We start from the raw sequence: 26472 nt of genomic DNA, 5'->3' as shown, positions 1-26472 counted from the left end.
CCAAAGACTTTGACTGTGTGGATATCCACAAACTGTGGAAAATTCTTAAAGAGATGGGAATACCAGACCACCTGACCTGCCTCCTGAGAAATCTGTATACAGAACAAGAAGCAACAGTTAGAACTGGAGATGGAACAACTGACTGGCTTCAAATTGGGAAAGGAGTACCTCAAGGCAGTATGTTGTCATCCTGCTTATTTAACTTATATGCATGAGAAATGCTGGGCTGAATGAAGCACAAGCTGGAATCAAGATTGCCGGGAGAAATATCAATAACCTCAGATATGCAGGTGACACCACTCTTATGACAGAAAGTGAAGAGGAACTAAAGAGCCTCTTGATGAAAGTGAAAGAGGAGAGTGAAAATGTCAGCTTAAAACTCAACATTCAGAAAACTAAGATCATGGCGTCTGGTCCCCATCACTTCATGGCAAATAGATGGGGAAACAGTGAGAAACTTTATTTTGGGGGCTCCAAAGTCGCTGTGGATGATGACTGCAACCACGAAATTAAAAGACGCGTACTCCTTGGAAGGAAAGTTATGACCAACGTAGACAGCATATTCAAAAGCAGGGACATTACTTTACCAACAAAGGTCCATCTAGTCAAAGCTATGGTTTTTCCAGTAGTCATGTATGGATGTGAGAGTTGGGCTATAAAAAAAAAAGAAAGAAAGATGAGAGCCAAAGAATTGATGCTTTTGAACAGTGGTGTTGGAGAAGACTTCTTGCAAGTCCCTTGGACTGCAAGGAGATCCAAGCAGATCATCCTAAAGAAAATCAGTCCTGAATATTCATTGGAAGGACTGATGCTGAAGCTGAAACTCCAATACTCTGGCCACCTGATATGAAGAACTGACTCTTTTGGAAAACCCTGATGCTGGGAAAGATTGAAGGCAAGAGGAGAAGGGGATGGCAGAGGATGAGATGGTTGGATGGCATCACTGACTCAAAGGACATGAGTTTGAGTAAGCTCCAGGAGTTGGTGATGGACAGGGAAGCCTGGCATGCTACAGTCCATGGGATCACAAAGAGCTGGACACGACTGAGCAACTGAACTGAACTGAACTGAAGGCGTATGGCTATCTGGGCCAAGAGAGCTCTGGGTAAAGGGAATAGCAAGTGTCCAAGTGCTTAAGCTGGGTGCCAGGAAGGAAGTCAGTACGCCCAGACCTGTGTCTACAAGGGACAGGACCTCAGGACTGGAGGTAGAGATGCAGTACTGGGGGGCTGGTGTATTTCACACCTACAGCAGACAGTTTTTATTTTTTATTTTATTTTATTTGAAGTATAGTTGCTGTACAATATTATATGTTACAGGTATACAATGTAGTGATTCACAATTTTTAAATGTTATACTCCATTTGTAGTCATTATAACATATTGAGTCTAATCCCTGTATTATACAATACATCCTTGTAGCTTGTTCTATACCTAATAGTTTGTACCTCCGACTCACCTAAGTTGCCCCTTCCCCTTCCCTGTCCCCACTGACAACCACTAGTTTGTTCTCTATATCTGTGAGCGTTTTTTTTTTCGTCTTATTCACAAGTTTGTTGTATTTTTTAGATTCCACATATAAGTGATGCTATAACGTATTTGTCCTTGTTGAGTAGTTCATTCTTTTTGCTTCCTCCTCTATGTGACAAATGATTTTCAATTTGTGAGAACAACAAACAGAAAATAAACATAGAGGCCAACATAATATTTTTATTGAATTTTGTATGTGTAATTACACCAGTACAGTGTTTTTAAAATAAATAAATAAATAAATATTACTGTGCATGAGGAGAGATAATGTTTTAAAATTTTATTAATGTATTTTTACAAAAGAAAAATTCATGCATTGTAATTAATAGTGATATTGTGGTAACTAATACATGAATTTTAATAAAACCAAAACTGCTGTGAAAGGTAAAATTTGGGCAATTATCAAACTGTTCCATGTGATATAAAATTTTATCTTCTTGACCCAGTCTTTAGTTTTATAATGAACAATTGAAAATTGAAAAGAAAAATAAATTTGATTTTAAGGATATTCAAATTAGATAAATATTTCAAATATAATTCAAAATTTGCACTTACCAAACACAGTATTTCAGTTTGCATTGTGCACTCTGTTTTATTCTTTTTGAAGAAAAACTGAGGAAGTAAAAACTGGATAAGTAGCTGGAGAAGGGATAGGATACCCACTTCAATATTCCTGAGCTTCCCAGGTGGTACAGTGGTAATGAATCTGCCTGCCAATGCAGGAGACATGAGTCTGGAAGATCCCTTGGAGGAGGAAATGGCAACACACTCCAGTATTCTTGCTTGGGAAATTCCATAGCCAGAGGAGCCTAGTGGGCTACAGTCCATGGGGTCACAAAGACTCAGACATGACTGAACAACTAAGCGCACAAATTAAAGCCAAAGGATGGAAATCCAAACTCTCTAGGCAATAAGTTGGATTTACATGGTTGGCAAAGAGCAGCCTTTGGAGTTGTAATTGTAGCTCATCAACCTCCTAAGCTCTTCTCAATTCAATTCTGCCCACACGTATAAAAAGCTGCCATATACAAAGCACTGTTCTAAGCCCTCAGATGAAAATCTAGTGATGACTGAGACTGGAATCTTGTCCTTGAGCTCAGTTTACTGGAGCCATGCTCCAGAATCAAAATCTTCCATATTCTCCACTTCCCTCCAGTTTCTCTTAGAACCCATGTCCCAGGGAGTGTTGACAAACTCATCTCTCATGGACAGGATCAAGTTTAGCTTATCATTGCATGCATAAACCATCCATTGCTTAGCTGGAGTGTTTGAGGTATCTTCCTCCTATGGAAACTAGGTAGTTCAGAATCTATTGACAGAGGTTGTGACTTTTGAAAATGATTGATTGTTGGAATATCTGAACTTGTAGTAGAACAAGGCAGCCCAGGGACTTCTGATTAGAGCATTTGAATCAGAAGGGAAAGAAATATTCCACTTTGATCACTTACTGCTGTGACCTGGTCAACTGGAAAAAGGCTCCTCCTCATCTGTTAATGGCTTTTCTCTGGGGATCTCATTTCTGCTCCTATTTTAGGTATTACTGCCCCTCCATCTGCCCTTTGTAAGGGCAGAGACACAAGTTAGGTAGCTGACCTAGTTCTTTCATGGCCCTCGTGGGAGTCAAGTATGAGAATCTGTATCTAATGCAAGGCTCTACTTCTTCTTTATTGTAAAACTTACTTTATGCAGTTTAGGCACAGTGATTTTGTGTAGGTCACTGAAGCATTAAATTTGTATTTAATTGCTCTTGTTTGAGATTTTTTAAATGTTGTCTCTTCAGTCTATTATATAATATTTACTCTATTTACTCTATCATTTATTTACTCTAGTATATTATTTACTCTATTACACTCTAGTATTTTCCTAATGCTTTATATGTCCCAGGCTTGGTGGCCTTCACTGCCCTCGAGTCCACTGACTTTGATTTGGGGACTATTCCCATAGCATTTTATACATAAGTCAATAATGGCTCTTAACACTCTCAAGGGAAAGAATCATTCATCTTCAAATCCAAGCACTTAGAGAGTGGAAGAAATGGCAACTGTTCAATAAATACTGTAGATGAATAAATCACTCTTTTCTTGCTTGGAGAAACTGCTTTATACTATTGCATTTTTCAAATTAGGTGGATGCTTACAGAGTTTTCCCTTTAGGATGCTCAATGGCAGAGTGGAAAATAGAACTATAGACGATATCTGTGGTCTGTCTAAATCCCCTTGAATGTTCTTCAATGCATTTATGTGTTTTCTTCTGAGGTACCTTCAACTCTATGCAGAGGATTGCCCTTGAACCCTTTAGCCTGCCCTAGCAAAGAAACAAAAGTACCTGGAGTTTATTCCACATGCCCACCTGGCCCAAACAGCCCTGATCAATGACTAAGGCTGAAGCCTGAAGCGCTTCTTCTTCGCCAAGAGTTGGCACACAGAGGTGAAGTTTACATTCTAAAGCTGCCTGGTATCATCGGGTTAAGGTTAAGACTTTGCCAAAAATAATATTCTCCTCTGTGTTATCTTCTCCCTCATCAGTTTCTCCTAGGAATACTTCCTTAATAAAATATTTGCATATGAATCCATGGCTTAGTGTCTGTTTCTGGGGAGTTCAACTCCAGAAAAGAGCTAAGGTAGGTTCCTAATATTTGTAACCCCCATTCTGGATCTATCAAGGAACTCATTTCTTTTGGGGAGAGATGGGGAATTACTTACTGATAAGCGGATTTCATCTTTGTTTTCTTCCACCTGGCTCTTACCTAGTACCTTACTTCAAAGCCTCTTTTCTCCCTAATTTAAAAATTTCCATTCAACTTCTCTGAGTTTGGTCTAACCATTCTTTCTGCCTAAGGTATTAAGATTGTTCCAGGAGAATTCAATAGCTCATTTTATGCTTCTGGAAATGTATTGACTCTTGTCAAGGATGTTAGGCCTGGCTAAGCTTAAGCCACATTGTCCCAGCCCTCTGTGTGTTTAGTAGCAGGATAGGACAAGAATGTCTGTTTAATTTCATATTCTGGAGGACTTTCCAGATGACTGGCCGCAAGAACAAATCTACAAAAACTGCCAGGTGCATGGCTTGTCAGCTGAGTACTGGAAATGTCAGTGAGAATGATTGTCAACTGTTAACTGCGTTTGTCAGGTTAAGTCACCTACCAGTGTCTGACTAGTGGCCAAAAAGATATCCCAGTGTTGTCAGATTGATAGAGACAGAATAAAGAGACAGGGTAGTTGATTAAATAATCTCACTAGGGGATCATAAGTAGAGAGAAGTATGGAAGACCCCTATAAGTTAATGATCATTCAAGAAAACAGATTTGCTTAGCAACAAAACTAAGCAGGCTTGCTTAACAATGAAACTAACAACAAAACTATAGAACAAGTCAATGACGCCTGTATCCTGCTGGTTGAGGTCAGTAAATTAATGATTTCTAGAACATGCTCTCTGAACACACTAAAAACAAAAATATAGGGGGAAGGTGACATTCAAAAGTAGAAAATCTTCATTACACTGAAACTTAAAGATGATTTGCCATGTTTTGGCATATGTTACCACCTTTCTACTGATTTGAATAACCATGACCGTCCCAGGTTGACCATGTAGAACAGAAAACTCCCCCACCCAGTGTGGAGGAGGAGCTGAGGATGGAAGTTTAAAGTCTACTGAAGAATGAGTAAAAAGGTGATCTCCTCCTCCTCCCAATTTTTCCTTTGATTATGAAACTGTAGTTCTCAGTTCTCAGAGCAGCACTCTCTTGCCTGCCCACTCGTATCTCTCTTAAGCATCCTATACTATGAAATTCACTTCTTACCTATCACTTTGCCTCTTGCTAAATTCTTTCTGGGCCAAGACAAAGCAACCTGAGCGTCAGTAAGTCCTGACACTAGATGAATGGTTTTAATTAAAAGACAGCGGGTTCAAGTCCCCTCCTAAGTCAGAAATCATGGGTTCAATCCCCTCTCTGAGGTGTGCCTGGGTTCAAGTTCCATCCAAGAATTGTGGTTTCAATATCAATACCTTGGAAAACACTAAACTCATATCTCTGCTCCCCTCACAGCTAAAAATGTTATTGACCATTGAGATCAAATAAAGATACTGACCAGAAGAACAGTGGCATTTCTAAAATTGATGTTGTCACTGCTCAAAGAACAGAGGTTCAATAAAATTTGTCAATATAAGAGGCTTCCCCAGAAAGAAAAGAGCTGGGATGAGATGGGATGGTCACAAAGATGAGAAATAGACATTCTAAAGTGAGCTGGGCCCCAGGATCTATCCTAAGAAGAATCAGTTCAGTTTAGTCGCTCAGTTGTGTCCGACTCTTTGCGACCTCATGAATTGCAGCACCCCAGGCCTCCCTGTCCATCACAAACTCCTGGAGTTCACTCAGACTCACATCCATCGAGTCAGTGATGCCATCCAGCCATCTCAACCTCTGTCGTCCCCTTTTCCTCCTGCCCCCAATCCCTCCCAGCATCAGAATCTTTTCCAATGAGTCAACTCTTGGCATGAGGTGGCCAAAGTACTGGAGTTTCAGCTTTAGCATCATTTCTTCCAAAGAAATCCCAGGGCTGATCTCCTTCAGAATGGACTGGTTGGATCTCCTTGCAGTCCAAGGGACTCTCAAGAGTCTTCTCCAACACCACAGTTCAAAAGCATCAATTCTTCGGCGCCCAGCCTTCTTCACAGTCCAACTCTCACATCCATACATGACCACAGGAAAAACCATAGCCTTGACTAGATGGACCTTTGTTGGCAAAGTAACATCTCTGCTTTTGAATATGCTCTCTAGGTTGGTCATAACTTTCCTTCCAAGGAGTAAGCGTCTTTTAATTTCATGGCTGCAGTCACCATCTGCAGTGATTTTGGAGCCCAAAAAAATAAAGTCTGACACTGTTTCCACTGTTTGCCCACCTATTTCCCATGAAGTGATGGGACCGAATGCCATGATCTTCGTTTTCTGAATGTTGAGCTTTAAGCCAACTTTTTCACTCTCTTCTTTCACTTTCATCAAGAGGCTTTTTAGTTTCTCTTCACTTTCTGCCATAAGGGTGGTGTCATCTGCATATCTGAGGTTATTGATATTTCTCCCGGCAATCTTGATTCCAGCTTGGGCTTCCTCCAGCCCAGTGTTTCTCATGATGTACTCTGCATATAAGTTAAATAATCAGAGTGACAATATACAGCCTTGACATACTCCTTTTCCTATTTGGAACCAGTCTGTTGTTCCATGTCCAGTTCTAACTGTTGCTTCCTGACCTGCATACAGATTTCTCAAGAGGCAGGTCAGGTGGTCTGGTATTCCCATCTCTTTCAGAATTTTCCACAGTTTATTGTGGTCCACACAGTCAAAGGCTTTGGCATAGTCAATAAAGCAGAAATAGATGTTCTTCTGAAACTCTCTTGCTTTTTCGATGATCCAGCAGATGTTGGCAATTTGATCTCTGGTTCCTCTGCCTTTTCTAAAACCAGCTTGAACATCAGGAAGTTCACGGTTCACGTATTGCTGAAGCCTGGCTTGGAGAATTTTGAGCATTACTTTACTAGCATGTGAGATGAGTGTAATTGTGAGGTAGTTTGAGCATTCTTTGGCATTGCCTTTCTTTGGGATTGGAATGAAAACGGACCTTTTCCAGTCCTGTTGCCACTGCTGAGTTTTCCAAATTTGCTGGCATATTGAGTTCATCACTTTCACAGCATCATCTTTCAGGATTTGAAATAGCTCAACTCGAATTCCATCACCTCCACTAGCTTTGTTCGTAGTGATGCTTTCTAAGGCCCACTTGACTTCACATTCCAGGATGTCTGGCTCTAGATGAGTGATCACACCATCGTGATTATCTGGGTCATGAAGATCTTTTTTGTGCAGTTCTTCTGTGTATTCTTGCCACCTCTTCTTAATATCGTCTTCTTCTGTTAGGTCCATATCATTCCTGTCCTTTATTGTGCGCATCTGCATGAAACCTTCTAAATTCATGTCCTAAAGCAAATTGATTTCTTATTAATCAATTCTAGATGATTTAACCTGGTTGGAGAGATGAGTATATTCAGACCGGGGCATGGTCCAGTATCAGTTATTCTTTTTCTTCCTCATCTAAAGGATGGATTAGATTGGATACCTTAAGGAATAAAAGTTTTACATATATTTTCAAACTAACTTCAAGAATACAAGGTATTAAACACCATTCTACATTTTTGCTTTTGGTTAGTGGCCATGCTTTCCCACTGAACTTAGCCAGCAGGTGATTGTTTTGTCAAGAATGGAGTACTTAGTACTCTAACAAAGAGCAGGGACAAATTAGCTCATCTCAAAGGGAAAGAAGTCTGTCAACAGGCTTTCCCCCCACCAGGAACTGCTTTTTAACATAGAGTCGAGAATATAGCAGTGACATCGTATTTTCAAAGGAAATATGCCACAAAATATATCAACACAGCGGGAGATGGCAGAAAAAAAAGTGTAGATGAGTCTCTATGAGGACAAATGCAAGACAGAACATTTAGGGAAAAATAAACTAAGTTATTCTTTTAGGATTATAGTTCATAAATCTGATTTATCATCAGAATCACCTGGAGAGCTTGACAAAGCTATGATTCCTCAAGACTCATTCTGGAGATTCAGAGGATATCTGAGCTTGGGTGCAAGACTTTATTTCTAATAAGCTCCTTGGGGATTTTCATGATGTATCAAGTTTGAGCACCATGTTCCAAAAAGAACTTTATGAAGTGCTGTGGACAATTCCTTGGAGAGAGTGGACAAAAAGATCAACCAAACACTACCTACAAATATGTCTGAATCTGGACTATTTATACAGGACTTCGCATCTCATGGGAGATTCTATAGACTCAGAAGTCATCCAGGAAGGGCCAGTTCTAAAAAGCAGTCCTTCAGAGCAGTCAGATAATGGGACAAGAAGAGCTTCAAAATAAAGTCTGAAAAGAAATTTGGCTTTAGAAGTGTGAGTAACTGATTCTGTAAACAAAAGCCAGCAGTAGGCCACCCTGCATCTCATTTTAAATAAATAAGAGATTAACTAAGAAAATAATTTTAAACAATTAGCAAATAATAGATTATTACATTTTAAGTAAAATAAAATTAGATTCATTCAGTTCCTGCAAGTTTCTCATCAGTTCATTCATTCTCAACTTATGCATTCTTTTATTTACTCCTTCACTGATTCACATAACACATTAAATAGCTATATTATGTGCAAGGCCAAGATTTTAAAATCCTCCTTAAAGCTTGAGAGATGTAAGAAAAAAATAATGTGCTGCATTTAATATTCTTTGATTTTTGCAGATACAAATTAGGTAATAAATAATATTTTCATGCCAATAGTCAGGGAAAGAAGATGTAGACACAGTAATTTGCTCAAAATTACAAATGAAAGAAGTCTGGGTTAGAGCTCAAACTCTAAGCTTATGCTCTTAGCTACCATATGCCATTGTCTGAAAGAGACACCTTTGAGATTGACTTTATCTATCTGAGCACTGCTTGATCCCATTGATGAGGTCAGACATGGGGTACAGTCAAGAGCCCATGACCTCAGCTAGCATGGCTATTTCTATGCCCACAAAGGCTAGCTCTGTCCCACCCTCCAGACTCCAGGTGCAGGCCTGAGCTCCCACTTTGCCCTGGGACACCTGCTGTGCCAGAGTGAGATGTGGGCAGACACAAACACTTGATCTTTCCCAAATATGACTTTTGGCGTCCAGATCAAATACATTATAGGTTATAGAATTTATCTAGGGAGGATCTGAACTCAAAAAATTGTCCCCAGATCAAACCAGTTTTCAATTAGTCATGGATTGTGGTTCAACGCTTGAGGCTATTTTAGCCCTTATCCAATTCTCAAGGGCTTCCCAGGTAGCTCAGGGGTAAAAAGAATCCTCCTGCCAAGGCAGAAGACACTGGTTCAATCTCTGGGTCTGAAAGATCCCCTGGAGGAGGAACTAGCAACCCACTGGAGAATCCCATGGACAGAGGAACCTGGTGGGCTACAGACCATGTGGTTGCAGAGTAGGACACAACTGATTGGCTGAGCACTCGCACCAATTCTCAAGACTAACCTTGGCCTGAGTCAAGAAGTGACTCAGCTTTCAGGAAAGTGCATCCAGCCAGCTGTCTCGTACTTTGTTCAGTTCCTGAGCAGATCAGGAACTTGTTATGGCCTTGGGTCTCTGAGCTGTTTGCTCGGGGTGCTTTATCCCTAAGTGTTCCTGCATATACTTTCACCAAATGCACCTTCACCTCCTGGAGAGGTATCTCTCCTATCTTAGTAACTGATGTTTCCTTGGTCACATAAACCCAGGACTGTAGTCATAAACAGGGTCACAGAGGCACTGTCATGCTGAAGTCCCTCTGGATCACTGAGAAGATACACAGAGTGCTACAGCATGCTCTTCTTTCCCCTGCAGACCACAGTCCACCAGCCCAAGATGATCTCTGATGCTTCCGTGAGGTTTCTGTGAGTTTTATTTCACCTGGAGGTTGGTTGCAGGGGACTGCAATCTGGATTAGATCAATCTCATTGCAATCTGGATAAATCTGGATTAGATGCTCTAATCACATCTCCCCATCCTCTGTCTCCTTTAGCTACTAACTCCCTTAGCCATTTGGAGACATGCTCAGACTGTTTATAATACCTGTGTGATACCATCAGCCACTAGCAAAATGCCTCTTACTCTGGGGCTTATAGAGTAAGCCCCAGTCACCTCTCTGCCAAGTGACAGAGGGCACAGGTGGATTCCCTTCACTGTGCTTTTATTACATCCTGACACACCAACCACAGAGCAGGCTTCTATCTCTACCTGTGCCCCTACCCCTATCCTTCTCTCTCGGTGTCTCTATCTCTAGCCCTTTCTCTGTTTTCATCACAGGCCCTTGCGAAAGTTTGTAAATTCAGGGTGAAACCAGAGAACAGATTGAAAATATACAGTTAATTATACTTAAACTTTTCCCCTCTTCCCCAGTACCCACTGTTTGGTTTTTCAAACAAGTTTGCCTGGCTCGATTCTCTCTTCCCTTGAGTTGAGTACCTTTCTAGAAGAGCCTTTGCATTCACAAATAAATTTCTAGTGTCCTCTACATACTGAGATGGTCTTTGTAGCATATATCTAGCCCTTCTAATTTCACAGCACACCTCCCCACATCTACTATACACATGGACAGCCAAATTCATTAAGCACAACTTGGGAATCACTATACTTTGTACTTTTGGTTGCCTTTATTCATGTCCTATTGTTTTAGTTAAGCTTCTTTGTATTGAATGCAAAACAGATGTTCACAGACAAAGAAGGAGAAATAAATCAACAAAATGTCCCAGTGATTATATTTTTTATTCAATCATGCCACAGCTGCTTACAAAGCCCCAATCATGGCATTGTTCTGGGTGCAGAGTAGGAAGATGAAATGAATCAGGCTTTGTTCCTACCCTCAGCGAATGTGCTTCTAGTTAAAATGGGGTTGCGTGGACACGAGAGGAAATTGAAACACTACAGGATCATAATACAAGGTGAAAAGAGCTGCCTGCTACACAAAGGGTGAATATGTAGAGTGTGATGCATGTGTAGATAAAAGAGATCTCTCTTTTGGCTTGGCAGATTCAATAGCATCCCAATTGAGAAATAGGTGGGATTTGGATATATGAAGATAAGAGTAACAATTACAGAGAAAACAGCATGAGAAAAGGTATTGAGGTGGAAAAATGGTTCCTGTATGCTGGGAATAACAAGTGAGTTACTGAATGCTGGGAACAGTAGTTTGCTGCGTTAGAGAGTGCAAGGATGAGAAACGTCTGAGATGAGGCTACATGTGGCCATTGCAAGGGGTCTTAAATTCCTTTCTAGGCAATATGCATTTTATTTGGTAGATAACATGGACTATGAAGGGTTTCTGACCATGGACAGAACATGATCAGAGTTGAGCAATAAAATTCATAGGGACCTAGAGAAGCAAAAACAGAAGAGAGACTTCAGTTAGGGAAATGAGATAAGAGATTCTCAATTCAGACAAAGTTTTTGAGGGAGGGAATTTCTACATGCGAGACTGTGCCACAGGAGTGTTCAGGGGCTTAAGAACTGATTGGAGGGGGGACCAGTGAGACTCTTGTTACATGCTATGTTTGTGGCTACACAAGGAAAAGTCCTCACTTACCCACAAAGCCTTGATGTCACACAGAGACACCACTTTTGGCTTGTGATACAATAGGAATGGTGTCTTGTGAGTTGTGCAATGCCTAATACATGCAACATACATGAGACCTACCTGTGGAGTCCTGCCCCAAGGCCACAGGTGCAAGGCTTTGTACCAAGGCCGCAGAAGCAGAGCTCAGAACCAAGGTCACCTCCAAAGCTGACTGACCCCCTTTGTAACTGTTGCCAAAAGGCTCCTGGTCATCACTAACAAGCTTCCTGACTCCAAATTAGGCAAAGGTGCCTGGTCTGGTAGTCAACCAATAGCATGGTAACCAATCACCTAATGCTGACTTTCCAGCAGGAATTTTTTTTATCTTAGGCTATAAAAACTAGCCATTAACTCACAAAAACTGCTGACTCCCCTTGGTCCGTCAGGAGGTCAGCCCGCCATGTTAGCAGTGCCCACATTATCTCTGCTCTTTGTTCTTAATAAACTCACGCCCTCAGGAAATGCTCTATGTCTGGAAATTCTTTTCCAACCCTCACTTGGACTGCCTCAACACTTCTGGCAATATTGTCATCCTCACCCACACCTTCAAATTCAACAGTCTCCATGGTCGATGTGTGTGCAGCATTTATCACAGGCCAGTACTTTATCAGATTTTTCATGGGGTTGAAACACTGAGAAGAGATAATAGGAATGAGAGAGCAAAGAAATAGAGCCAGGAGAGCCTGGATAATCCCTTGAACACACTTCATTCAAACATGGAAGTTGCTCTACAACATGTTACATTTTTCCCCCAGTGATTTTCCCCCAGCTGATTTGATTAGCAGAATCTGGCTAGAAGCGAAGACCATAAAGGATCTTCACTTGGAAGCCTAGACTTGGATATTAGACTCAGGTCACCCATTTCCTAAGTGCATGATTTTGAACAATTGGGATTTTTTTCAACCTCGGTCTCCTGAAAGTTTGCTCAAGTAATTATGTAGAAAACAAGCTGAGCTAGCAGGGCGAGGAAACCCTTGGATGAAGTGCTCAGATCAGGCTAGACTTTTTGGAAGAAGTGACCAGTGAGCTGAAATCTGGAGGAAAAGGAGACGGCCGTGAGGAAGGGGGTGGTGGTGGAAGTGGGGGGAATATTCAAGCGAGAGAGCATGGCAAGAGTGGCCTTTCTGATGAAGGAACAAGGTCGACAGGCTTGGGAAGGCCAGGGTGGCTCGGTTAACACCTCCAGGAGAGATACGTTTGGTCGTTGTTGCTTTTATTTGTGTTTGTTCAATTCTGAAGAAAGCCAATTTGCTGATAAAGTTTAAAGGGTCATATTAACAAGTCTAAAGATATCAAAGGACAGACAATGTTGTGTGGCAGCAATTTTCAAGGGTTTTTTTTTTTTTTCTTTCACATAAAAAAGTGAGCATAGTACAAAGCCGAGAGAGAAGTCATATGACCCTTTTACAGAAATTGTACAAGCAGAGGCTGAGCAAAGTTCAAGCAGGGATCCAGGCTTCTGCTTCTGGAGACAAAAGGCAGAAACCAGAACTCTGTCTGCTCTCATGACATCAGCTCTCAGAGCTCTGGTTTTAAATTTTATTCTCTCAGCTGTGGGAGCTGACCTTTTCTGTGATAGATGGTTAGCTCCAAGAGAACTTCTAGGAAAACTAAAAACTCTTTCTGGAGGAAATTATATTCATGATGACAATCCATCAGATAGTTGTCTTGCTTGCCTTCTTGTCTGTTGATGCTATGAACATCCCAGGGAGAACAACACAGAGGAGTGGCACCGCAGGGACTTCACGGCAGGGGTACCACGTCTGAAGCCAGCTCCGGGCTCCACTCATGAGTCGGGTGCCCTCAGACAGGTTCCTGAGGCTTTGGAGGATTTATATGATGAAAAGGAGGAGGAGGGTAATCCTCACCCTGCCTTCCTCCTAGGATTGTTATGAAGCTTAAATAACAGACCGAGAATGAAAGTATTTTGGAGACTATAACGCCCTGTAACAAAGCAGGGAATAATCACATCTGCAGTGTTAGAAATGCCTGGGACTTTGTAAAGAAGTGGCTTTTTGGCCACATAACTGAAGGAGACTACCTTATTTTATTATCCAGAGTGAAAGACTTCACTGCAGAGAAAGAGGGATCGATTTTAGAACAACAGAATGATAGATTCTACTCATCGCTTTTGTACAGGATAATTGATGATAGCACAAACTGCGTACAAGGCTCTGAACTGTCATTTTTTCCAGTCATCACATCTGCAAGTGTGCAATGCATACTTCTGTGAATACAGAAAGGACACAGATGGCACAGCCGTATTTCCATTCTCTATTTCCACCCTTCCATATTCAGTAAGGTAAGCCTGGAGACAGGGTTCTTCTCCATGGGTAAGAGCTGTATACCTTGGAGTGAAGGTATACAGGTATACAGTGAAAGTATACAGGTGAAACTGTTACTCAGTTGTGTCTGACTCTCTGCGACCGCATGGATTGTAGCCCACCAGGCTCCTCTGTCGATGGAATTCTCCAGGCAAGAGTACTGGAGTGGGTAGCCATTCCCTTCTCCACGGGATCTTCCTGACCCAGGGATCAAACCTGGGTCTCCTGAATTGCAGGCAGATTCTTTACTGTCTGAGCCACCAGGGAAGTAGTGGTAAAAGAATCTGCCTGCAATGCAGGAGACCCAGGTTTGATCTTGAGTCAGGAAGATCCCCTGGAAAAGGGAATGGCTACCCACTCCCGTAGAAAATTTAAACACCACTGCTACTTTTAGGGACTTCTCTGGTGGCTCAGATGGTAAAAGAAGATGCCAGGGACTCTCCCAAATGATTTAGACCAGGTGACTATGTCCTTTTCTCCTCTAGGTCCTGGTCAGGAAAGCACAGTGGGTACAAGTAGTGCGGCCCTTGGGTTTGGGGCACTTTCTCATTTTTTTCTCTTTTTCTTAAATATTTCAAACATTTCTTTCTGAGAAAATACATCAGAAGTATCCCCCAGTTGTCAGTCTGTCAGTCAGAATCCCTCACTGTGCAGCTTTCTTCTAGATTCCAGTCCCTATCAGAAGCCACCTTCCAAGTGACAGAGCAGTCAGCCTGTGTATCCTCACCACAGGACCTCCCCCACCCAGCCCCCCACAGGGTCCAGCTGCTGTTTTGGGCGCTCAGCAGTCATAAAAACTCAATTGGAAGCTGAGATCCAGGCTATCAAATCTGAAAGGAATCCAGCAGGTAACTGAGTTTCATCTAATACTTGACTTCCTTTGCTAATTGATCTTCGAATACCCGTTGCAGTCACCAGTGTCAGGGAGTGCACACCTTGTGGGGTCACCAGCTTCCACCTCTGTCCACGCTGACTAATAAGGCAGCAGTCTTCGTGTCAGCCTGAAGCCATTCCCACCATGGTCTTCACCCATTGGTGGAGCCACCAGAAACAAGTCAGAACTTTCTCTCTCAGGTTAACCCCTTCAACTATTTGAATGCCATTCTGGCATCTCTCGAATCTCCATTTTTCCTGGTTAAGCATTTCCTGCTCTTTTACTCACTAAGATCTAGTTCGTCTCAAGAACCATGCTTAGAACAAGTCCCTTTTGGCCAAGGTTTTAGGGCTGTTTTGTGGGTAAGGAACTAGAGCTTTCCATCCCTGTTCCCTGCCAGCTGTGTGTGAATTGCTGAGGATGGAATCACTTCTGATCAAGACAAAAGCAACTGAGTTGCAGAAAAACAAACAAACACCTGTGGTTTGGGATTTTAACACACCTCTAGTCCAAGGCTGGCAGGCTGCCTGACATTCTTTTGAAGTGGAGGCGCTGGTATTACAAAGGCTTGCCTCTGCACCTGACAGAGAAGAATTTCACTCTTTGTTTGACTGTGAGATCACACCGTGCACCCTGCCCTGCTGGAGCTTAGTAATTAGGAGGCATTTGGAGGTTACAGAAGGTTTGCTCAGAAAACGTGTGTCCAAGGTCTGGCTGTGCTCTCCTTCCCCTGAATCTCAGCTTTCTCATCTGTAACGTGGGGATGGTAAGCCCTCCCTTGTCTGAGTTCCGGGAGAACTAAGTAACTCAGATGGCTAGTGGAGATGACATAATTGGTGAGAGGGGGCTCTTCAAAGTGTGAACGGTGTGCCCATGCTTGCTCATCACTAGGCTGTAGGCTGTCTCCAGCTTGCCCCTGCCCACAACTTTTGAAAAATGAGAACAACTATTAGTTTTAGAAAAGACATTTAGAGCTGTCCTATCATTGCCAAGGCTGACTTTGTAAAAGGAAACATTCCTTTCTGTACTGAGGAAGACAATGATCCTGCAGCCTGTTTTAATGATTCTTCACACCCTATTTTAAAACCAGAAGGAACAAGGTAGCTTTGTGTCTGAGAAACACCATGTTCCAGAATTATCTGCAGTCACAAGGCACTGACGATGCTCGGGAGTCCAGCAGAGGAAGGGAATGCTTGCAGATATTCTTGGTAAGTAGCCAAGTCAGTCAGGGACTCACTCTCTGCCCCAAATATTCACTTAGAATTAGCTGTTTGCCATGAAAATGTTGCTTTTGCCTTAAAAATACTATTTGTGGATGTTTTCCTAGAATTCACTGTTGTCTGCTGAGCTAACAGAAACCTGGGTGTTTTCTATGCCAAGTGAATTCAATATAACCAAACTGTAGGAGTGATAAATTAAGGGAAAATTTTGCTTTCTAAAAACTAAAGCCTCAAACTTAAGAAATGCATAGGTTGTACGAGGACTTATGTTAATGATAATATAATGTTGTAGCACAAAACTAACTTTTCTCAAAAATAATGGAACAAAGGGGTAAAAATTTCTGGAACTGGGCACACAAGATGAGGGGCTCCTAAAACAAAGAAGACCACAGGGTCAGGAGACAGTTTAGTGGATAGTTCTAGCGCTCTGTGATGTGGGCTACTTCCCTTTCTTTCCCAGGAATATAAGCCAGACTAACTAGACAATCTGTGGGGATGCTTGTTAAAAATTAAGAATGTCAAGATGGCAACAGCAGAGTACTAAACCAAGAATGGGAGCTTTCTGAGCCCTGGTTTGATCACCAGATTGCAAACCCATGAAGCCAGGGCTAAGGAGACTCTACTTCCCAGCTCCTTTGCCAAATTCCTGGTTAATGAATTGTGAGTGATGGGAGAGATGTGTGCCACCTTGGCACAGTGAAGAGCCTCCATCTTCCTTCCCTATCTCAGTACACATGGAGTTCTTGTGTTGAGTCAGTGGAACCATCAGATTGGAGCAGTCACCATCCTGAGGAGGGCTATTCTAAAGAGTCCCCTGGGTCAAGAAAGACGTTCTTGAGTGTAAAGACACTGAGATACTGGAGTTGCTTGTTATTACAGCATTGGCTTAGCCTGTCCTTACTAATACACAGGAGAGGCCAGAAATAGAAGAAAATATCTCAGATCTGAAAAGTACCACAAAGGAAAGGAAACCAGACAGTAAAGAGCAGTGTGATGGTTCTCCAGCATTTGTTTTTCCATCAATGAAATAAGAATTCAAAAATGATCTTTAACATGTTTATAGTTCTATGCTACTTTCCCTCAACTCATTAAAACATATACATCTAAGAAGAAAGATTACATACTCTCCTTCTCCTTCAGCCAGGCAATCTCTTGGCCCATTGCCATCCCTGGGATATTCTTGAGTCATTGAACACCTCTAATACTTTCAGAAGCCAGGAGAAAAGTGTTCTCCTTAGGGCAGTGTTCAGCTCTGTAGAAAGTATCTTATCAAAAAGACTTTAATTTGTCACCATGATTGGATAGGTTTTTGATTCCAAAACCTCCAGCTGATATTAAAAGAGTCTTGTTGCTTAAAAAAAAAGTAAAATAACTGAAAATGGTCCCTTTTGTCATTGTTTCTATGTTATATAAACTTGGATATCACATTGTCTTCATAGTTGATCCTCGTTGCTCTCAAACACTGGGTTGCTGTAAGACACTCCCCTGCCACATTCTGGCATATCAGAGTCGGAGGTCTGGTTTATTGGGGGCCAACTGGGGTCATTTGCCAAGGCTCTCTGCAATATCCGATACTGGCTTTTTGACTGATAGCCAAAACATCTTTTGATTATCATCCACAGGGCTCTATTTTCAATAATGGCCTCCTGCAAAATAAAAGAGTTATTGTTTACAATCAGAGGTTGTTTCCAGAATATAGTCCTCATAAGGCACTACCACATTGACTGCTTCAATCTAGCTTGACAAAGATCTTAAGTCTCTGCCTCCCAAGGTGATTTCACATGAGAGGTCAAGGCCTCTCAAACTTTTACATTTAAGAAATGCTTCTGGAAGAGAGTTTCTGAAACAGAAATATAGCTTTAAGTAGTCTGCCTCAAGGATGAAATTTCTTTTGAATTTCATGTGTATCTTAAATGTGAAGTGAAAGTCAATGAGTCGTGTCCTACTCTTTGCAACCCCAACTCTTTGCAGTCCATGGAATGCTCCAGGCCAAAATATTGGAGTGAGTAGCCTTTCCCTTCTACAGGGGATCTTCCCAATCCAGGGATCCAACCCAGGTTTCCCACATTGCAGGCAGATTCTTTACCAGCTGAGCCACAAGTGAAGCCCAAGAATACTGAAGTGGGTAGCCTATCCCTTCCCCAGCTGATCTTCCCAACCCAGGAACTGAACCGGGGTCTCCTGCATTGCAGGCAGGTTCTTTACCAACTGAACTATCAGGGAAGCAGTGAAAGTAAAGTGAAGTCGCTCAGTTGTGTCCGACTCTTTGCGACTCCATGGACAGTAGTCTGCACCAGGCTCCTCCGCCCATGGGATTTTCTAGGCAAGAGTACTGGAATGGGTTGCCATTTCCTTCTCCAGGGAATCTTCCCGACCCAGGGATCAAACCGAGGTCTCTCGCATTGTAGACAGACGCTTTACCATCTGAGCCACCAGGGAAGCAGTAAAAGCATCTAAATTCTGCAGTTTACTCCATATCACATCTATACATGATTTAATATGCTGCTGCTGATTTAATATAAATGACACTTAAAATACCAAATGGTATTGACCTTATAGAAACCAAGTATATCCCAGCATATCACTGTGTAAGCTTGAACACAGGTAAAACTGGGAATGTGGGCCACAGTTTTGGAGTTGGACAGATTTGGATCTGAGTCCCAGCTCTGACACCTACCTCCTGTGTGCAGATTAATTATCCCATCTGAGCCTCAGTGATTAGAAATGATAATTCTGTCCTTTTAGATTTGTCATTGGGATTGTATAACTCTTGTTACCAGAGAAGGCGATGGCACCCCACTCCAGTACTCTTGCCTGGAAAATCCCATGATAGAGGAGCCTGGTAGGCTGCAGTCCATGGGGTCGCTAAGAGTTGGACACGACTGAGCGACTTCACTTTCACTTTTCACTTTCATGAATTGGAGAAGGAAATGGCAACCCACGCCAGTGTTCTTGCCTGGAGAATCCCAGGGACGGGGGAGCCTGGTGGGCTGTCGTCTATGGGGTCACACAGAGTCGGACACGACTAAAGTGACTTAGCAGCAGCAGCAGCAGCTCCTGTTACAATGCAGGGCATGGCATGGCATGGCATAGCTGCCTCCCTTTACCATTCTTCTGAACTATTCATTTAATAAAGGGTTTGGCATTGCAGCCTTTTTCATATAAACCTCTAAACTTCACCTACAAATATTTCATTGCAATCCTTTTTCTAAGATAGCAAAAGATATGTCTCTTCAGAAACATTTTATGTCATGAGTTAAACTGAACCTTGAATAGAGCTCAAGTTATAACTTATAACACATAGTGCCTAAGAGGTTATCATGTTAATTTCATTGTTTTATCACGTGTGGTCACAGAGATAGACCATCTTAGAAGTTATCATGAAAGAAACAAAGAGGAAAATATGAGGGCCTAAGAGGTCCCTTAGAATTAGAACTAGTTTTGCTGTCTGTCAGTGGTATTTTTGCTAAACTGAAAGAGTTAATTCTGTAGGATTCTACAAGGAATTTTGCTAGAGATAGTGGTTTCCTAAAATCCACCCATCTTTGACATCTGAGTACACTGCTTATGGAAATCAAAGAAAAGAGCTAGTCTGAATATTCCTCTAAAAACTGATCATCTGCTGATCAGTTAAATACTCACATAGCTATCTCATCAGCATCTTGGAAACCTTAGGAAACGCCTCGCCAAACCTGTTCTTCTACATTCCCACAGCAAAGTTTTTTTGTCCTCCTTAATTAACTAGAGAACAGTAGTTCTCTTTAGAGCTAGGATAAAGTAAGATCATGGGTATTTAATTAAAGATTTTAAAATCCAACTTACATCCAGGAAATCTTAGCAGGCTTCAGACAAAACAAATCAACACACACACACACACAGAAAGACTTTAGTGCTCTCCACCATATCCTGAACTTTGTCACAATTCTAGAATGTGATAACCTATATTACTTTGCTGCTCTGAAAGGGGAAACCAAAGAAAGCACTGAGATATTTGTCCTGTCATTCTACATTGTAAATTAGATACAGAAGGAGAAACAAAGGAAAGCCTTGATAACACACCATTTCTTTAAAAACAAACAAACAAGAAACAACAAAAATTTTATCACATGAACTCTTTTGACAAACAATTCAAATAATTCATGTATATCTATATATACACACATACATATATATACACTTACATATACACACAAATACATAAGTAATACAAGAAGGGCTGTTAAAACTGTCTACATTAGCTCCTCTGCCTATAAGAAGGAGGTTGTTAGATTGTGAGATTAGCAATTATAATAAGGTCTCATTCAGACTTGTTTTGTGCATATCAAATTACCCTCTCCATATGTGGGGTGGGGTGGGGGTGGGGGGTGGGGGAGTTGGGGTGGAGGTAGACAGGCTCACTTCTTAAATTTAAGAATTGAATAAACCTTTATGCTCAGTAGTGTCCAACTTCTTGTGACCCTATGGACTTCAGCCTGCCAGGCTCATCTGGTGGTGGTTTAGTTTCTAAGTCACGTCTGAGTCTTGCAACTCCATGGTCTATAGCCTGCCAAGCTCCTCTGTCCATGGGATTCTCCAAGCAAGAATAATGGAATGGGTTGCCATTTCCTTCTCCAGAGGATCTTCCTAACCCAGGCATCAAACTCAGGTTTCCTGCATTGCAGGCAGACTCTTCACCGACTAAGCCATGAGGGAAGCCCTTTGCCAGACTCCTATGTCCATGAGATTTGCCTGGCAAGAATACTGGAGTGGGCTGTCATTTCCTTCTCCAGGAGATCTTCCCAAGCCAGAGATCGAACCCATGTCTCCTGTATTGGCAGGTGGATTCTTTACCACTGAGCCACCTGGGAAACCCAATTCTATGAGATGAGTTACTATTATTATCATCATTTTGCAGATGAGGAAACAGAGACTCAGAGAAGTATAGAAACTTGACCAAAATCAGCCAGCAAGAAAGGGTAGAGCCAGGATTCAAAGTCAAGTAATCTACTCTGCAACTATATTCTTAACTGCAAATATACTGAAGGAGAATGGTTTTCTGTAGGGGGATTATGGCAGGTTTTGTTGCTTGATTACCTTACAATCCATTCCTCCTGGCTCTTCCTTGCCACCTTAAAAAAATTATAACTAGTCCAGGACAATTTGTCCAAGTTTTTGGCATAGATCCACTTTACCAGAATCCTTTCCTACTAAAACTGACAATGAGACATAGTTCTAAGCAATGAGACATAAGAGGAAGCTCACTGGTGAGCTGCAGGAAAATATTTTGTTCCCTTATAAAAGGTTCATACTTGTGAGAAAAAAAGCTTGCTGGTACCTCTTCTTCCGTTTGCTTTTTACCTGCACTGAAAACAGACCTCAAACCCAGCTAACACAGCTACATGGGAGCTAAGCTGAGCACCATAAGCAACAAGCACAAATATGAAAGGTCAGTTTCTAAGGATGGTGAGACGGAAAGGTGGAAGACTGCAGGTTCCCAATAATGCCACAGAGACCCTAAACTAGATCTGAAGCCACTGGCTTCCAGTCTTCTTGCTAAGTGAGTTAATAAATATCTTTATTGTTAAACCACTGTGAGCTGAGCTTTGCTACTTGCCTAGCTGATCCATGCATCAGGAAAAATTCATGAACAGGATAATACCACAGCTATGCCACAGAGGATGGGATGGTATTTCAGTACATAGAGATGGAGAAAGATGTTTGAAACAGTGGAAATAAAGTGATCATGGACAGGAATAAGATCTACACATAAGATTATCCCTTAAAGGGCAAGGGCAATCTTTTTGCAACTCCTTAAGAGGACTCTCATGGTGACGCTCTTTGATTAATCTGGTGGCTTTGGGGACCGTATGGTTTAGCATAGGGCTCTTTACTGTGGTTCCTGAGTCAGCTGCATCAGAATGACCTGGCAAGCTACTGGAAAAACTAAAACTTGTATTTACTGCAAACCTACCAAGTCAGAAATGCTGGTGGCAGGGCGGGACAATCTGTGTTCTAACAAGCCCTTCAGGGAATTCTGATGCCCACTCAAGTTTGGGAGGCCCTAGTTTAGCATGTAGAGAGATGCTCCTTACCCTAATTCTATGTTCTCTTCTGCCACCAGCTCCTGCACAGCCTTCACTCTGCTCTGTAAAGAAGGCTCTGTGCTTACAAGACACTGCAGGGACGACAGGCCCCGGGGCCCCCAGCCCGCCATGAATCCCCCCTCACTGGAACCATCCTGGGTTTGCGAGAGCAGGATGAGGACAGATGGAGTTTTATAGCTCATCCTTCTTCAAACTGGATGCCTTTTCTGGGGTGCAAACTGGATGCCTTAACTCTCCCCGAAAGAAAGCCTTAAGAACTGGAGACTTTGTCTGACAGCACTGAAGAAGCAGCGAGTAAAGCACATAGCAAGGGAAAAGAGGAGCACCAACTCATTTTACTGAGGAAATGGAGCATAAAGAATAAAACTCAGGAAAAACTTACTGTGAATCTCATTTCCCATCTGTAAAGTAAAAATGATCCAAGTTGTTCAGGGAAAGAAGCTAGACACAACAGGCCGCATATCATACCATCCCCTTTCCATGGAATGACCAGGATAGGCAAATTCATAGAGACAGAAAGCAGACTAGTTGTTAGCAGGGGGTGAAGGAGGAAAAAGGGGAAATAAGAAGCAACCACTAATGGGTATGAGATTTCTTTTGGGGTAATGAGAATGTTCTGGAATTAGAAAGTGGTGGTGGTTACACAACTCAGTGAACATACCAAAAAAACCACTGAATTGTACACTTTAAATAAGTGAATCTAATATATGTGACTCATATCTCAATTTCAAAAAATAAATTTAGTTGGCTCTCTATATGTGAATTTTAGATATGGATAAGACCTTATTCCATCCTCCCCAGCCCCACTTTACAGACAGGAAAACTAATGCCCTGTTTGGAATTCATCACAGGGAACCATCATTGCTCATGTTGCCAAGGAAGGGAGCCCCTTGCACTGCTAAACCTTTTTGGCTAAAGCTGTTCCTTTTTGGACTCCCAGAGAATGGCCCCCACCAACCCAACCAGGTATCAGCAACTCGAGGACACTTACCTCCACGACAAGGGACACAATGAAATTGGAGCTCAGCATAATGACAATGTAGACCCTCCACAGGACAGGAGTGCAGAGCAGCTGGCGGGAGATGAAGTACAATCAGTTTGAAGACAAATCATGCTGCAAAAAGTTCATGCTGTTCATAGTGTACTTTTTCATAGGTTTCAAATTACATATGCAATAAGCCCATGCATAGACGTGTATGTTGTATTACATTTATATACATACATATACATTTTATATACATAAGTATGTCTATGCATCAATGCACCGAAAATATGGAAGTATTACACTCAATGATTCCAATAACTTGGGGACTGATTGTTGCTTTCTTTTATCTTCCTTCTTTCTTCTTTTTACCTCTCTGTAATTTCTAAATTTTCTAAAATAAATTTGGTTATTTTGCAAAAAAAAAAAAATAGTAAAAGTCTTTTTTGGGGTTTTATTAAAATTTTTATTTATTTAGCTGCATTGAGTCTTAGTTGTAGTATGTGGAATCTAGTTCCTTGTCCAGAGATTGAACCCAGGCTCTCTGTACTGGGAGTACAGTCTTAGCCACTGGACCATCAGGGAAGTCCCCAAAGTGTTTCTTGTTTACTTGCTTTGTTTTGTTTTTATGAGGGAATACAGGAATGTGGCTCTACTCCCAGGAGATTCTGAGGGTACACCTGTCAAACCTCTTCTCTGTGGTCTCATATCTCCCTTCAGCTGAGTTCTAGTTTGAGCCCTAAGTCAGGGCTTCCCCCTCAGGACCGTGCATACAGCTTCCCAGGCTGTGTCATGACAAGGCTTCTCACCAATGCAGAAATCAGAGATGAAACAGGTTGTCACTACCTATCTTTTGCCCCTCTTTCTCTCTATCTTCCCTGACCCCTCCCCAGGCACATAATATTTACATATTCATGTTGAATGAATTAACAAATGAATGAATGAGTGAATGGAAGTCTACTCTTACGCACCTGGCGCTGCCTCATACGCTGCCTTATACTTTGGTGAGGATAAAAGGTGTACAATTCTATGAAGGGCAGTGATATTAAAATTCAAAGTTCAAATCCATTTCAAGGAATTTCTCTTAGAGATATACATGGCTGAAATAATATATGTGTAAAGTTATTTTATTTGCTGGTAATAGTAAAAAATTAGAGGCAATTTAATGTTTGTCAATAGGGGACTCATATAAATTATGGTATACATAGATAGACATTGAAATACTACATTAGAATAAGAAAACATCATGTGCTAATATGCAACAAGCACCAAAATACACTGTTACATGAAAGAGCGAAGTGCAGGATTGTGTGTGTGGTTGTGGAAGCCGTGAAAATGCTTCACCTGGATCTCCTGCTGCTTGGAGGACAAAAGGCAAACCCTCCAACTACCAGCATGCTTAGAATCTACCACCATACTCACTCTGTGACCACACTCTGCATGCATGGTCTGCTCAGAGTTAATAAGTGAGGACCCCAGGGCTTCTACCCACACGCATTCTTGTGAGACACCTCTGATGGGCAACTTTGGCTTGACTTTCCTGGAATTGTGCTGCAGTCTGAAACTTGACTCGTTCAGCTCACCTTCCATCTCTCTGTCCTTCAGAGGGATCAGACTCATATCATAGTGTGGCCCCCTCCCGCCTTCACTGGCTGCCTAATCCCCTCCCTCTATGGGTAATTTCTCCAACAACTTTCTTGTACATCTCATCTCACCTGGACATCTCCATATCAGACGATTTGGACAAATGTAATAGTTTGCTATTATTTGTGTAAAAATGTGGTAAAATATACCTTTAAGAAATGTATGTATACATGTGTATAATACATATCCAAAAGTATGCAAAGTAAACTGGTGTTACAAGTTGTCTCCACAGACAGGGAATGGTAACCCGGGAACAAGGATGACAAGGGAGATTTTCACTACACAATTTCTCTAATTTTTGAATTTTAAACTATGAGAATGTTTTCTCTATTTTAAAAAAAATTATGAATTTTTAAAAAAATGAGCAATAACTAGGTTGCAAAGCAGCACGATTCCATTTAAAATAAAATGAACTTCATAACTCAGTCAAATATACACTTATAATATATGAATTTTCAAAGATGGAAGGATCCACTCAATAATGTTATAATTTTCCTTACCTGCATAGTTTCATTATATAAAATGTATGCATAACTTTATGAAATAATAAAAAAATTATTTTAATGTGAGAAATAATTCTTTGCAGAATCTTTTGAAGTCATGCAAAAGAGTCTTCACTATTTTGTTGTTGTTTCGTCACTAAATTGTTTCTAACTCTTTGAGATCCCATAGACTGTAGCCTACCAGGCTCCTCTGTCCATGGGATTTCCCAGGCAAGAATACTGGAATGGGTTGCCATTTCCTTCTCCAGGAGATCTTCCTGACCCAGGGATCAAACCTGTGTCTCCTGCATTGGCAGACAAATTCTTTACCGCTGAGCCACCAGGGAAGCCCCCTTATTATTAAAGAGTATAACTAAATTCAACATGTCCCAACCTGTAATTTCTGCAGGATTAAGGAATTTTAACTCACTTACAAGGCTGGTAGGCAAAGACCATTTATCTCCATGAGTACCTAATCTAGTTCATGTATACAATTGCACTGTTAACTACAGTAATACAATTATAAAAATGAAAAACTGAATGTAGATATTAGCATATAAGTCAGATGTCACTGTGGGCTTGTGAAGGTATTGCTGGTTTTGAATGCACTGTGTACTTTAAAGGCTTGTCTACATTTAGGAACCTGATCTACAATGATCAGTCATCAGTCATTGCCATTATGTACCATTCACTATGCTAGGCACTGGAAATACAAGAATGAATAAGATGGGATCTTGGCCCTCATGAACTTATCTTTGAGATGGAGAAGCAGACAGGAAATTTTGCAAAGAACTAAAAGCTCAGTTCCTTTTATCATCTCTTCTGTATTCTATTTATTGGTCTAAAAGACATTTATTAATGGTTAACTTCTGATTCAAAAGAAGAAAAAGTTAGAATAAATCAATATATACATTTTCCCTTGCTTGACTATGTAAAATTTCTGTCTCTTATAGAGTTCCAAAGTTGTCTCAAAATTACAAAATGTAAGAGAGTTCTTGAGATAGGATATGGATCTTTGAAAAGTTTTGAATACGTTTAAGTATGTACATACAGAAAAACATGTTTTAAAGATGTTTTTAAAAGATGTAAATACAAATTTGAGAACTAACCCCAAAATTGTTACAGGCAAAACTGTTTAAACAGCTTCAAAACAAAACCATTTAGGA

The 26472-nt window shown here is 41.3% G+C and overlaps 1 protein-coding gene across 2 annotated transcripts in view; it reads right to left on the bottom strand.

Annotated features, from left to right (window-relative positions):
* Positions 1-14350: 14350 nt before the first annotated feature.
* The window catches only part of ATP13A4 (ATPase 13A4), a 125913-nt gene continuing 113791 nt past the window's right edge, over positions 14351-26472 (bottom strand). Inside the window, exons 29-30 of one of the 2 annotated variants that reach the window (XM_005903388.3) lie at positions 23190-23270; positions 14351-17761 (exon numbers count right to left, since the gene is read on the bottom strand). In XM_005903388.3, the coding sequence (XP_005903450.2) occupies positions 17549-17761; positions 23190-23270 (294 nt within the window). In that variant the 3' untranslated portion in view covers positions 14351-17548. The remainder of the gene's footprint in view (positions 17762-23189; positions 23271-26472) is intronic. The other variant, XM_070371637.1, reaches the window with a different exon arrangement.

Source organism: Bos mutus, chromosome 1 (genome assembly GCF_027580195.1).
Source record: "Bos mutus isolate GX-2022 chromosome 1, NWIPB_WYAK_1.1, whole genome shotgun sequence".
Taxonomy (NCBI): Eukaryota; Metazoa; Chordata; class Mammalia; order Artiodactyla; family Bovidae; genus Bos; species Bos mutus.
This window is presented reverse-complemented; position numbering and strand designations above follow the sequence as displayed.